An 11,390-nucleotide genomic window follows, 5' to 3' on the forward strand; every position below is an offset into this window, starting at 1 on the left:
TTAAAAACCCTTTACCCTCTGTGTTCCGGTGGTCTGTTAAACCCTTTACCCTCTGGTTCCGTGGTCTGTTAAACCTTTACCCTCTGTGTTCAGCGGTCTGTTAAACCTTTACCCTTCTGTGTTCCGGTGGTCTGTTAAAACCCTTTACCCTCTGTGTTCCGGTGGTCTGTTAAAATCCTTTACCCCTCTTGCTGTTCGGTTCTGGTTAAAACCCTTTACCCTCTGTGTTCGGTGGTCTGTTTAAACCCTTTACCCTCTGTGTTCCGGTGTCTGTTAAAAAACCCTTTACCCTCTGTGTTCCGGTGGTCTGTTAAAACCCTTTACCCTCTGTGTTCCGGTGGTCTGTTAAAACCCTTTACCCTCTGTGTTCCGTGGTCTGTTAAAACCCTGTTACCCTCTGTGTTCCGGTGGTCTGTTAAAACCCTTTACCCTCTGTGTTCCGGTGGTCTGTTAAAACCCTTTACCCTCTGTGTTCGGTGGTCTGTTAAAAACCCTTTACCCTCTGTGTTCCGGTGGTCTGTTAAAACCCTTTACCCTCTGTGTTCCGGTGGTTCTGTTAAAACCCTTTACCCTCTGTGTTCCGGTGTCTGTTTAAAAACCTTTACCCTCTGTGTTCCGGGTCTGTTTAAAACCCTTTCCCTCTGTGTTCCGGTGGTCTGTTAAAACCTTTAACCCTCTGTGTTCCGCGGTGCTTTAAAACCCTTTACCTCTGTGTTCCGGTGGTCTGTTAAAAACCCTTTACCCTCTGTGTTCCGGTGGTCTGTTAAAACCCTTTACCCTCTGTGTTCCCGGTGGTCTTTTAAAACCCTTTACCCTCTGGTTCCGGTGGTCTGTTAAACCCTTTACCCTCTGTTGTTCCGGTGGTCTGTTAAAACCCTTTACCCTCTGTGTTCCGGTGGTTCTGAAACCCTTACCTCTGTGTTCGGTGGTCTGTTTAAAACCCTTTACCCTCTGTGTTCCGGTGGTCTGTTAAAACCCTTTACCCTCTGTGTTCCGGTGGTCTGTTAAAACCCTTTTACCCTCTGTGTCCGGTGGTCTGTTAAAACCCTTTACCCTCTGTGTTCGCGTGGTCTGTTAAAACCCTTACCCTCTGTGTTCCGTGGTCTGTTAAAACCCTTTCCCTCTGTGGTTCCGGTGGTCTGTTAAAACCCTTTACCCTCTGTGTTCCGGTGGTCTGTTAAAACCCTTTACCCTCTGTGTTCCCAGCCTACCTGTTTAAAAGACCCTTTACCCTCTGTGTTCCAGCTACCTGTTAAAACCCTTTACCCTCTGTGTTCCAGCTACCTGTTTTAAAACCCTTTACCCTCTGTGTTCCAGCTACCTGTTAAAACCCCTTTACCCTCTGTGTTCCAGTGGTCTGTTATAAACCCTTTACCCTCTGTGTTCCAGTGGTCTGTTAAAACCCTTTACCCTCTGTGTTCCAGTGGTCTGTTAAAACCCTTTACCCTCTGTGTTTCCGGTGGTCTGTTAAAACCCTTTAACCCTCTGTGTTCCGGTGACCTGTTTAAACCCTTTACCCTCTGTGTTCCGGTGGTCTGTTAAAACCCTTTACCCTCTGTGTTTCCAGTGTCTGTTAAAACCCTTTACCCTCTGTGTTCCAGTGGTCTGTTAAAAACCCTTTACCCTCTGTGTCCAGCGAACCTGTTTAAAACCCTTTACCCTCTGTGTTCCAGTGACCTGTTAAAACCCTTTACCCTCTGTGTTCCAGTGGTCTGTTAAAACCCTTTACCCTCTGTGTTCCAGTGGTCTGTTAAAACCCTTTACCCTCTGTGTTCCAGTGGTCTGTTTAAAACCCTTTACCCTCTGTGGTCTGTTAAAACCCTTTTACCCTCTGTGTTCCAGCTACCTGTTAAAACCCTTTACCCTCTGTGTTCCAGTGACCTGTTAAAACCCTTTACCCTCTGTGTTCCAGTGGTCTGTTAAAACCCTTTACCCTCTGTGTTCCAGTAATCTTTTAAAAACCCTTTACCCTCTGTGTTCCAGTGGTTGTTAAAACCCTTTACCCTCTGTGTTCCAGTAGTCTGTTAAAACCCTTTACCCTCTTTGTTCCAGTGGTCTGTTAAAACCCTTTACCCTCTTGTGTCCAGTGGTCTTGTTAAAACCCTTTTACCCTCTGTGTTCCAGTGGTCTGTTAAAACCCTTTACCCTCTTGTTCCAGTGGTCTGTTAAAACCCTTTACCTTCTGTGGTCTGTTAAAACCCTTTACCCTCTGTGTTCCAGCTACCTGTTAAAACCCTTTACCCTCTGTGTTCCAGTGACCTGTTTTAAACCCTTTACCCTCTGTGTTCCAGTGGTCTGTATTTAAAACCCTTTACCCTCTGTGTTCCAGTGGTCTGTTAAAACCCTTTACCCTCTGTGTTCCAGTAGTCTGTTAAAACCCTTTACCCTCTGTGTTCCAGTAGTCTTTTTTTTAAAACCCTTTACCCTCTGTGTTCCAGTGACCTGTTAAAACCCTTTACCCTCTGTGTTCCAGTGGTCTGTTAAAACCCTTTACCCTCTGTGTTCCGGTGGTCTGTTAAAACCCTTTACCCTCTGTGTTCCAGTGACCTGTTAAAACCCTTTACCTCTGTGTTCCAGTGGCCTGTTAAAACCCTTTACCCTCTGTGTTCCAGTGGTCTGTTAAAACCCTTTACCCTCTGTGTTCCAGTGACCTGTCCAAGACGACCGCGGCCCAGCTGTCTCTCAGCGTGGAGATGATGCGTTCCTGTCTCGGCTGGTGACTCATTCTCCCACAATCCTCGGGGCAGCCAGTGGGACTTTCTGCTCTGCTCCATGCTGGCATGGCTAGAGGTAAAATGGCTGCCCAGACCATGTGGACCATGACAAGAAATACTCCTGGTTCTACATTATACCGATCCCAATCACATTTTAGTCATTTATCAGACTCTTACCAGAATGACTTTCAGTCAGTACATTCATCTACAGATAGCTAGGTGAGACAAACCACATATCACAGTCATAGTCAGTACATTCATCTTCAGATAGCTAGGTGAGACAACCACATATCACAGTCATAGTCAGTACATTCATCTTCAGATAGCTAGGTGGGACAACCACATATCACAGTCATAGTCAGTACATTCATTTACAGATAGCTAGGTGGGACAACCACATATCACAGTCATAGTCAGTACATTCATCTTCAGATAGCTAGGTGAGACAACCACATATCACAGTCATAGTCAGTACATTCATCTTCAGATAGCTAGGTGGGACAACCACATATCACAGTCATAGTCAGTACATTCATCTTCAGATAGCTAGGTGGGACAACCACATATCACAGTCATAGTCAGTACATTCATCTTCAGATAGCTAGGTGGGACAACCACATATCACAGTCATAGTCAGTACATTCATCTACAGATATCTAGGTGGGACAAACCACATATCACAGTCATAGTCAGTCAATTCATCTACAGATAGAGAAGTTAGCAAAAGAGACCAGAGTGAAAAGTGGGGTAAGACTGCCTGAGATGTTTTCTTGACTACTGTTTGAAGAGTAGGGTATCAAATGTTTTCAGAAGATGGACAGGACTTCTGCTTTCTTAGCTTGAGGGGAAGCTGTTTCTCCATTTGGGGCGCTAGGACAGAGAAGAGCTTTGAGCGGGAGCTGCCCCCCCCCCCCCCCCCTCGTAGGCGTGGGAGGGCCAAGAGACCAGAGAGTTGGCAGAACGGAGTGCTCAGGTTGGGGTGTAGGGTTGAAACATAGCCTAAAGATAGGAGGGGCAGTTCCTTCTCCTGATCCGTAGGCAAGGACCAAGGCCTTATAGTGGATGTGAGCATCACACCAAAGGTTCCAGTCCAAGGTTCATTTTACATCCCTCCCTCCCCTCCCCTCCCTCCCTCCCTCCCTCCCTCCCTCCCTCCTCCCTCCCTCCCTCCCTCGTCCTTCCCCTCTCTTCTCTCCTCTCTCTCTCTCTCCCCTCTTTCTCTCTCTCTCTCCCCCCTCTCTCGCTCTCGCTCTGTCTCTCTCTTTCTCTCTCTCTCTCTTTTCTCTTTCTCTCTCTCTCTCTCTCTCTCTCTCTCTCTCTCTCTCTCTCTCTCTCTCTCTCTCTCCCTCTCTCTCCCTCTCTCTCCCTCTCTCCCTCCCTCCAGACTACTAGTGATAACGTGGGGTGTCTGTGGAACCCCTGGGTGCAGTGTTGGTGGTGTTGAGATCTGTGAGCTGATCGTGCAGCTGAACCAGTTCTTCACAGCGCCCCCGTCTTGTGTGGATGAACCTACTGCCCTCAGAAGCTGACCGCAGAGTGGAACGACTTCTTCATAGAGGGAATATACAGCCTGATGCTGCCCCTGCCTGGCAAGATCACTGGTAGGGATGGGAGTGGTGGGGGGGGGTCAGGGGTGTGTATGTGGTGGGGGGGGGTCAGGTGTGTATGTGGTGGGGGGGGGTCAGGGTGTGTATGTGGTGGGGGGGGTCAGGTGTTGTATGTGGTGGGGGGGGTCAGGGTGTGTTTGTGGTGGGGTCAGGGTGTGTATGTGTGGGGGGGGGGGGTATGTGGTGGGGGGGGTCAGGGGTGTATTTGGTGGGGGGGTCAGTGTGTTTGTGGTGGGGGGTCAGGGTGTGTATGTGGTGGGGGGGGGGTCAGGGTGTGTTTTGTGGGGGGGTCAGGTTGTGTTTGTGGTGGGGGGTTAGACTGTCATTATGAAGCAGTATCCCTTCCATACTAATCCCATAGTAACCCTCAAGGTGAGATTTCCTACAATACATTTTCTTGTCTAATTTTTTAACCCTTGTTGTCCTTTCTCCCCTTCCGTAGAGGCCTTCAAGGAGCCAGACGATCCACTGTTCCCATTGGCTGTCTTGCGGTCTGTGGGCATGGCTCTGACCTACGTCCCGCTGCAGCAGCTTACCCATAATTCCTTGCCAGCGCGGTTCGTGGCAGACCAGAAGACAAGCCTACCTGAGGCACTGCAGACCCTACTCAACACACTAACTCCTTTGCTGCTGTTCAAAGCCAGACCGCTGCAACTCACTGTCTACCACATACTAGACAAGTAGGATTATAACTCACTGTCTACCACATACTAGACAAGTAGGAGATATCACATACTGCTACCACATTACTAGACAAGTAGGTGATATAACTCACTGATCTACCACATTACTAGACAAGTAGGATTATAACTCACTGTCTACCACATACTAGACAAGTAGGATTATAAACTCACTGTCGACCACATACTGTCTACCACATACTAGACAAGTAGGATTATAACTCACTGCTCTACCACATACTAGACAAGTAGGATTATAACTCACTGTCTACACATACTAGACAAGTACGAATATATAACACACACTACCACAGGGTAGACAAGTACGAGAGAGAGCAAATCAATGTATTACAAATGTCTGTCTGTGTTGTTCACTGCCGCGAACATGTTTGTTCGAACTTGTTGACAACTCTGGCATGGTACGTGAATACCTACCCATACGACAAGCCTCCTGAGCTCAAGGAGCATGACCTGTCTGTCTGTTCTGTCCCAGGGTAATGCCTACTCTCCCAGAGTGTGATGGAGAAGGAGACGACACCAAGCCAGAGGACGATGGAGAGGAACCGTGTCTGTGAGTATAACAGCGCTGAGTGGATGCGTGGAGTGTTTCTCTATGGGAATGTCCATCTGTTAGTTAAAGTGGAAATCACAGGATTTTAAATACTTTTACACACAATCATAATATCAGCCAAAAATATCAAATTTGCCAGGTTATGCTACAAAACCATCTTRATAAGAGGTAAAAATAAAAAATAATGTTATTTTTGATTCAACCTTCCATGACGTACACTAAGGCATTGTTGTCAGAATAGATGGATGTAGTTTTCAATGCATTATTAATATAATCCAAAAATACATTTATTTTTGGTCCCAGAAATATTGCTCTCAGGTTGTAAATGGCAGCAGGCCTGGGAACATTGTTTGCTGCCTCCAGCCATCAGTCATGACGTGGCTAGAGCTCGTCAAACTAGCTAGGTCACAATGATCACAAGTCAGTCATGACGTGGCTAATAGGCTAGCTTATCTGACGTGGATAATAGGCTAGCTTATCTGACGTGGCTAATAGGCTAGCTTATCTGACGTGGATAATAGGCTAGCTTATCTACAGCGGCATTCGGAAAGTATTCAGACTCTTTGACTTTTTCCACATTTTGTTACGTTACAGCCTTATTCTAAAATGGATTAAATTGTTTTTTTCCCCTTATTAATCTACACACAATACCCCGTAATGACATCACAATACCCCGTAATGACATTACAATACCCTGTAATGACATCACAATACCCCGTAATGACATCATCACAATACCCCGTAATGACATCACAATACCCCGTAATGACATTACAATACCCCGTAATGACATCACAATACCCCGTAATGACATCACAATACCCCGTAATGACATCACAATACCCTATAATGACAAAGCAAAAACAGGTTTATAGATGAATCTTCYCCCCAGTCTGAGGTCCTGAGTGCTCTGGAGCAGGTTTTAATCAAGGATCTCTCTSTACTATACTCTGTTCATCTTTCCCTCGATTCTGACAAGTTTCCCAGTCCCTGCTGCTGAAWAACATCCCCACAGCATGATGCTGCCACCACTATGCATCACCGTAGGGATGGTGCCAGGTTTCCTCCAGACGTGATGCTGGAGAGTTAAATCTTGGTTTCATCAGACCAGAGAGTCCTTTAGGTGCCTTTTGGCAAACTCCAAGCGGGCTGTCATGTGCCTTTAACTGAGGAGTGCCTTCAGTCTGGCCACTCTACCATAAAGGCCTGATTGGTGGAGTGCTGCAGAGATGGTTGTCCTTCTGGAAGGTTCTCCCATCTCCACAGAGGAACTCTGGACCTCTGTCAGAGTGACCATCTGGTTCTTGGTCACCTCCCTGATCAAGGCCCTTCTCCCCCGATTGCTCAGTTTGGCCGGGCAGCCAGATCTAGGAAGAGTCTTGGTGGTTCCAAACTTCTTCCATGTAATAATTTTTTAATCCTAAAGAGATAAGCCAGCCACCACTCATTGCTTGAAAATAATGGAGAGTGGTAGTCTAATGTTTTGTATTGGAATTTTCCCCTAACATAACACTTTGTATTCAGGACATAAAGTGAATTGCTTTGCCACATTCTTTGCGCTGTATTACTTATGTGCCTTTTTGCAAACAGGACGCATGTTTTGGAATATTTGTTATTCTGTACAGGTTTCCTTCTTTTCACTCTGTCATTTAGGTTAGTATTGTGGAGTAACTACAATGTTGTTTATCCATCCTCAGTTCTATCACAGCCATTAAACTCTGTAACGGTTTTAAACGGTCACTGTTGGCCTCATGCGAAAATCCCTGAGTGGTTTCCTTCCTCTCCGCAACCAGTGGTGTAATGTACTTAAAGTAAAAAAATACTTTAAAGTACTACTTAAGTAGTTTTTGGGGATATTGGTTCTTTACTATTTTCATATATATAATATATATATATATATTATATATATATATATATATATATATATATATATAATATATATATATATTTTAACTTTTTGCCAAACTTTTACCTCAATACATTCCTAATAAAAAATTGTACTTTTGAAGACAATATTTTTTTTCTCTGCCACCCAAAAGTACTCGTATGCTTAGCAGGACAGGAAAATGGTCCAATTTCCGGATTATCAAGAGAACATCCCTGGTCATCCCTACTGGCTCTGATCTGGCAAACTCACTAAACACACATGCTTGGTTTGTAAATGTTGTTGGGAGTGTGCCCCTAGCTAACTCTCAAACTCTTGGTGGTTATTCTGCCTTCTCCCTACAGTTTTCTGCCAAATGACTTCGCCCACAACTACCTCATAAATAAAGGTGAAATATATATAAAAAAAAAATGTAAACTACAATCTCGACGCTGTGTTTTCAACATTTAGAAACTTCAATAATCAACAATAACGCTTTCTAAACATATGGCCCTTTCATCAGCGAGAAAGACTTCTCTTCAGATAGTAAATATAAACGGACTGGGCAGTTTTGCACAGATCCATAAAGCTATGGGTCCTCTAATCCAACGAAAAAGCTATGCTTCCTCTACTATCTTCTCAGAATTACACATTTGTTCAGGGAATAGAGATAGAGGCCCCTGCGAGCCCTTCTTCTTCCTCTCCGTATGTCGCTGGTTTCAGCCGGTTACATTCCACCCACATTTGGCTCCCGGGTAAACTACATTCAGATTTAGAAACGTCAATAACTCATCGCCTTTCTAAGTGGTTTTTCTTTCAACGACGTATGCTGATATGCCTTGTCTTTCTGTCAGCGAGAAAGAATCCTTCAAATAATAAACGAAACACGTTGCCTCCAGTTGACAAATTACACAATTTTACCATTTTAAAATTTAACCTTTTAATTTAACTAGGCAAGTCAGTTAAGACAAATTCTTATTTACAATGACGCCTACCCCCGCCAACCCCGGACGCTGGGCGCCAATTGTGTGTCGCCAATTGTGGGACTCCCAATCACGGCCGCGGTTGTGATACAGCCGGGAATCGAACCAGGGTGTCTGTAGTGGACCCCTCTAGACTGAGATGCAGTGCCTTAGACCTCTGTGCCACTCCGGGAGCCCCGTAGTACTTACACACAGATGTTCTTCGGAGCATGCTGGAATCGCTAATTAGCACAGTGGCCTCCTCGGTCTTTTTGTAAACACACGCGCTGTGACAGAGTTTAAGGCCGTGTGGGAACAGCTAACCTCATTTAAAGGTGTCGGTAAGTCATTTAACTCTTTTTTTGCAGTTTTGACTTTTATTTTCTCGCTGACATGAAAAGATAAAAGTCCTTATGCTTCTAAAACTATAGCGTAAGCAGCACGTGTTAATGTTCAGATTGAGCGTCAGAGCTTTTAACGAAACCTCCCTCGTATAGAAGACGCCTCCGTCCAATGACTCCTGTCTAATTTAATGTCATGTGTAATGTAACTGGAACTGAGAGTCATGACCAAGAGCACCTGGCTATCCTTAAAAACTCCAAAATGGTGCCACCTGGTTTGCTTATTATAAGGAATTTGAAATAATTTATAATTTAAGTATATTTTAGCAATTACGTTTACTTTTGATACTTAAGTATATTTATAAACAAATATTTTGACTTTTACTCAAGTCGTATTTTACTGGGTAACTTTTGCTTGAGTCATTTTCTATTAAGTTCATCTTTTACTTATACTGCTGGCAACAGAGTCAGGAAGGACGCCTGTATCTTTGCAGTGACTTATTGATACTTATTGAGCGTATTGATACACCAAGTGTCATCAATAACCATGCTCAAAGGGATATTCAATCTCTGCTTCTTTTATTTTGAACCATCTACGCTGCGGCAGGTAGCCTAGTGGTTAGAGCGTTGGGCCAGTAACCCGAAAGGTATCTGGATTGAATCCCCCGAGCTGACAAGGTAAAAATCTGTCGTTCTGCCCCCTGAACAAGGCTGTTAACCCACTGTTCCCCGGTAGGCCGTCATTGAAAATAAGAATTTGTTCTTAACTGACTTGCCTAGTTAAAGGTTAAAGGTTAATTAAAACATTTATAAAAAATCTACCACTAGGTGCCCTTCTTTGCGAGGCATTGGAAAACCTACCTGGTCTTTGGTTGAATATGTGTTTTTTAAATTCTCTGCTTGACTGAGGGACCTGCACATAATTTTGTGTGTGGGGTATAGAAATAAGGTATTCATTCAAAGATTATGTTAACTTCTTATTGTGTATTAGCCAGTGACAAAAAAAAATCGACATTTTATTCATTTTAAATTCAGGCTGTAACACAACAAAATGTGGAATAAGTCAAGGGGGCGTGTACTTTCTGAAGGCTCTGTATGTTTCTAAAATGTGTGTTTTCACGATCCGTGTGTGTGTGTGTGTATTTGTATCGTGTGTGTGTATTTGTATCGTGTGTGTACATTTGTATCGTGTGTGTATATTTGTATCGGTTTGTGTATACATTATGTCTGTTTACAAAACGGTGAGTTTGAATCTTGGATTCTGATTGGTTGCTAGATAGTTATTCACGATAATTAACGCAAAATGCCATGATGCCATAATTCCTTTTCAAATATCAATCCACTGTCCCAGCCAGACATTCATAAACTCCCCCAGAAAACAGCTAGTGATTATTTCCCCATGCTTCTTGCCTAGCATTTAGTTTGGTATAGCGGGGGTTAATATCAGCCTAGCATTTAGTTTGGTATAGCGGGGGTTAATATCAGCCTAGCATTTAGTTTGGTACAGCGGGGTTAATATAATCCTAGCATTTAGTTTGGTACAGCGGGGGTTAATATAAACCTAGCATTTAGTTTGGTACAGCGGGGGTTAATATAAACCTAGCATTTAGTTTGGTACAGCGGCCTACGCACCGCGGGGGCCACGGCTTTCCCGGCTCTCCCCCAAGACCCGAGCTAACTGCCGAACAACCCACACTTTCTCAGCCTCGTATTCCTCAACTAAAAGGACACCAACCCTACTGTCCCTAGGCCACCGCCGGGCATGTCTCGCCAGACCGAAAGCCTCGTATTCCTCAAACTAAAAGGGCACACACAACCCTACTGTCCCTACGCCACCTCTACGGGCAGGACTTATCCCCAGACCGAAGCCTCGTATTCCTAACTTAAAAAGGACCACCGTAACCCCCCTAACTGTCCCTACCGGGCACCGCGGCAGGTCTCCCATACCGAAGCCTCGTATGTCCTCAACTAAAAAGGACCACCAACCCTACTTACCTACGCACCCGCGGGCAGTTGCGCCCCACATCGACCGAAGCCTCGCGCTATTACTCAACCTACAAAGACACCACACTAAGAGACTACGTGAAATATTGAAAAAGAGTAGAGAAGCACATACGTGGCTGCCAGGAGCCCGGTTCGAATAGGACATTGAAACACAGTCCCATACCCCGTTGACCTGTATCGTCCTCCCGTACTCCCCATAGACCGGCCCCAGCGGACCTACAGGAGCGCCTGCTCGGAGAAGGTCCCCAGAACCAGACGACGGTAGCAGTCTCGCTTGTCCCCCTCCCTGTCCAGCTCCCTTGCGCACACACCTGGTCTGGCCCTCATCACGCGACTGTGGCTGCTGCACGCTGGGAGTCGCCTTCCCAGAACGTGCTCAGTAGGAGACCTGGTGCTGGTGGGACGTAACCACAGCTGCCATTCATGAACCCTCCCTCGCTGCTTCTCTATGAACTGGTTTTCTCCTTCTTCAAAACTCCTTCTTGGTCCTCCCTAACATGACTCTTATTCTTATGGCCGAGTTACCTTGCGCAACACACGAAATTAAAATACCAAGGACAACCTCCAGGCACACCTGCGTTCGATCGTCTCAATGGGTGTCTACCTGGAACACCAATTACTAAACAGGGAACAACTGCTGGATCTGT

General features: G+C 45.2%; 1 protein-coding gene across 1 annotated transcript in view; it reads left to right on the plus strand.

The window, feature by feature from the left end:
• ltn1 (listerin E3 ubiquitin protein ligase 1) overlaps positions 1-11,151 on the plus strand; it is a 78,884-nt gene extending 67,733 nt beyond the window's left edge. The window contains 9 exon segments of the mRNA XM_070440099.1: positions 2,648-2,697; positions 2,700-2,738; positions 2,741-2,790; positions 4,099-4,155; positions 4,157-4,222; positions 4,225-4,315; positions 4,764-5,001; positions 5,495-5,572; positions 10,944-11,151. Coding sequence (XP_070296200.1) covers positions 2,648-2,697; positions 2,700-2,738; positions 2,741-2,790; positions 4,099-4,155; positions 4,157-4,222; positions 4,225-4,315; positions 4,764-5,001; positions 5,495-5,572; positions 10,944-11,151 — 877 coding nt within the window.
• Positions 11,152-11,390: the final 239 nt, after the last annotated feature.

Source organism: Salvelinus sp. IW2-2015, unplaced genomic scaffold (genome assembly GCF_002910315.2).
Source record: "Salvelinus sp. IW2-2015 unplaced genomic scaffold, ASM291031v2 Un_scaffold2219, whole genome shotgun sequence".
Taxonomy (NCBI): domain Eukaryota; kingdom Metazoa; phylum Chordata; class Actinopteri; order Salmoniformes; family Salmonidae; genus Salvelinus; species Salvelinus sp. IW2-2015.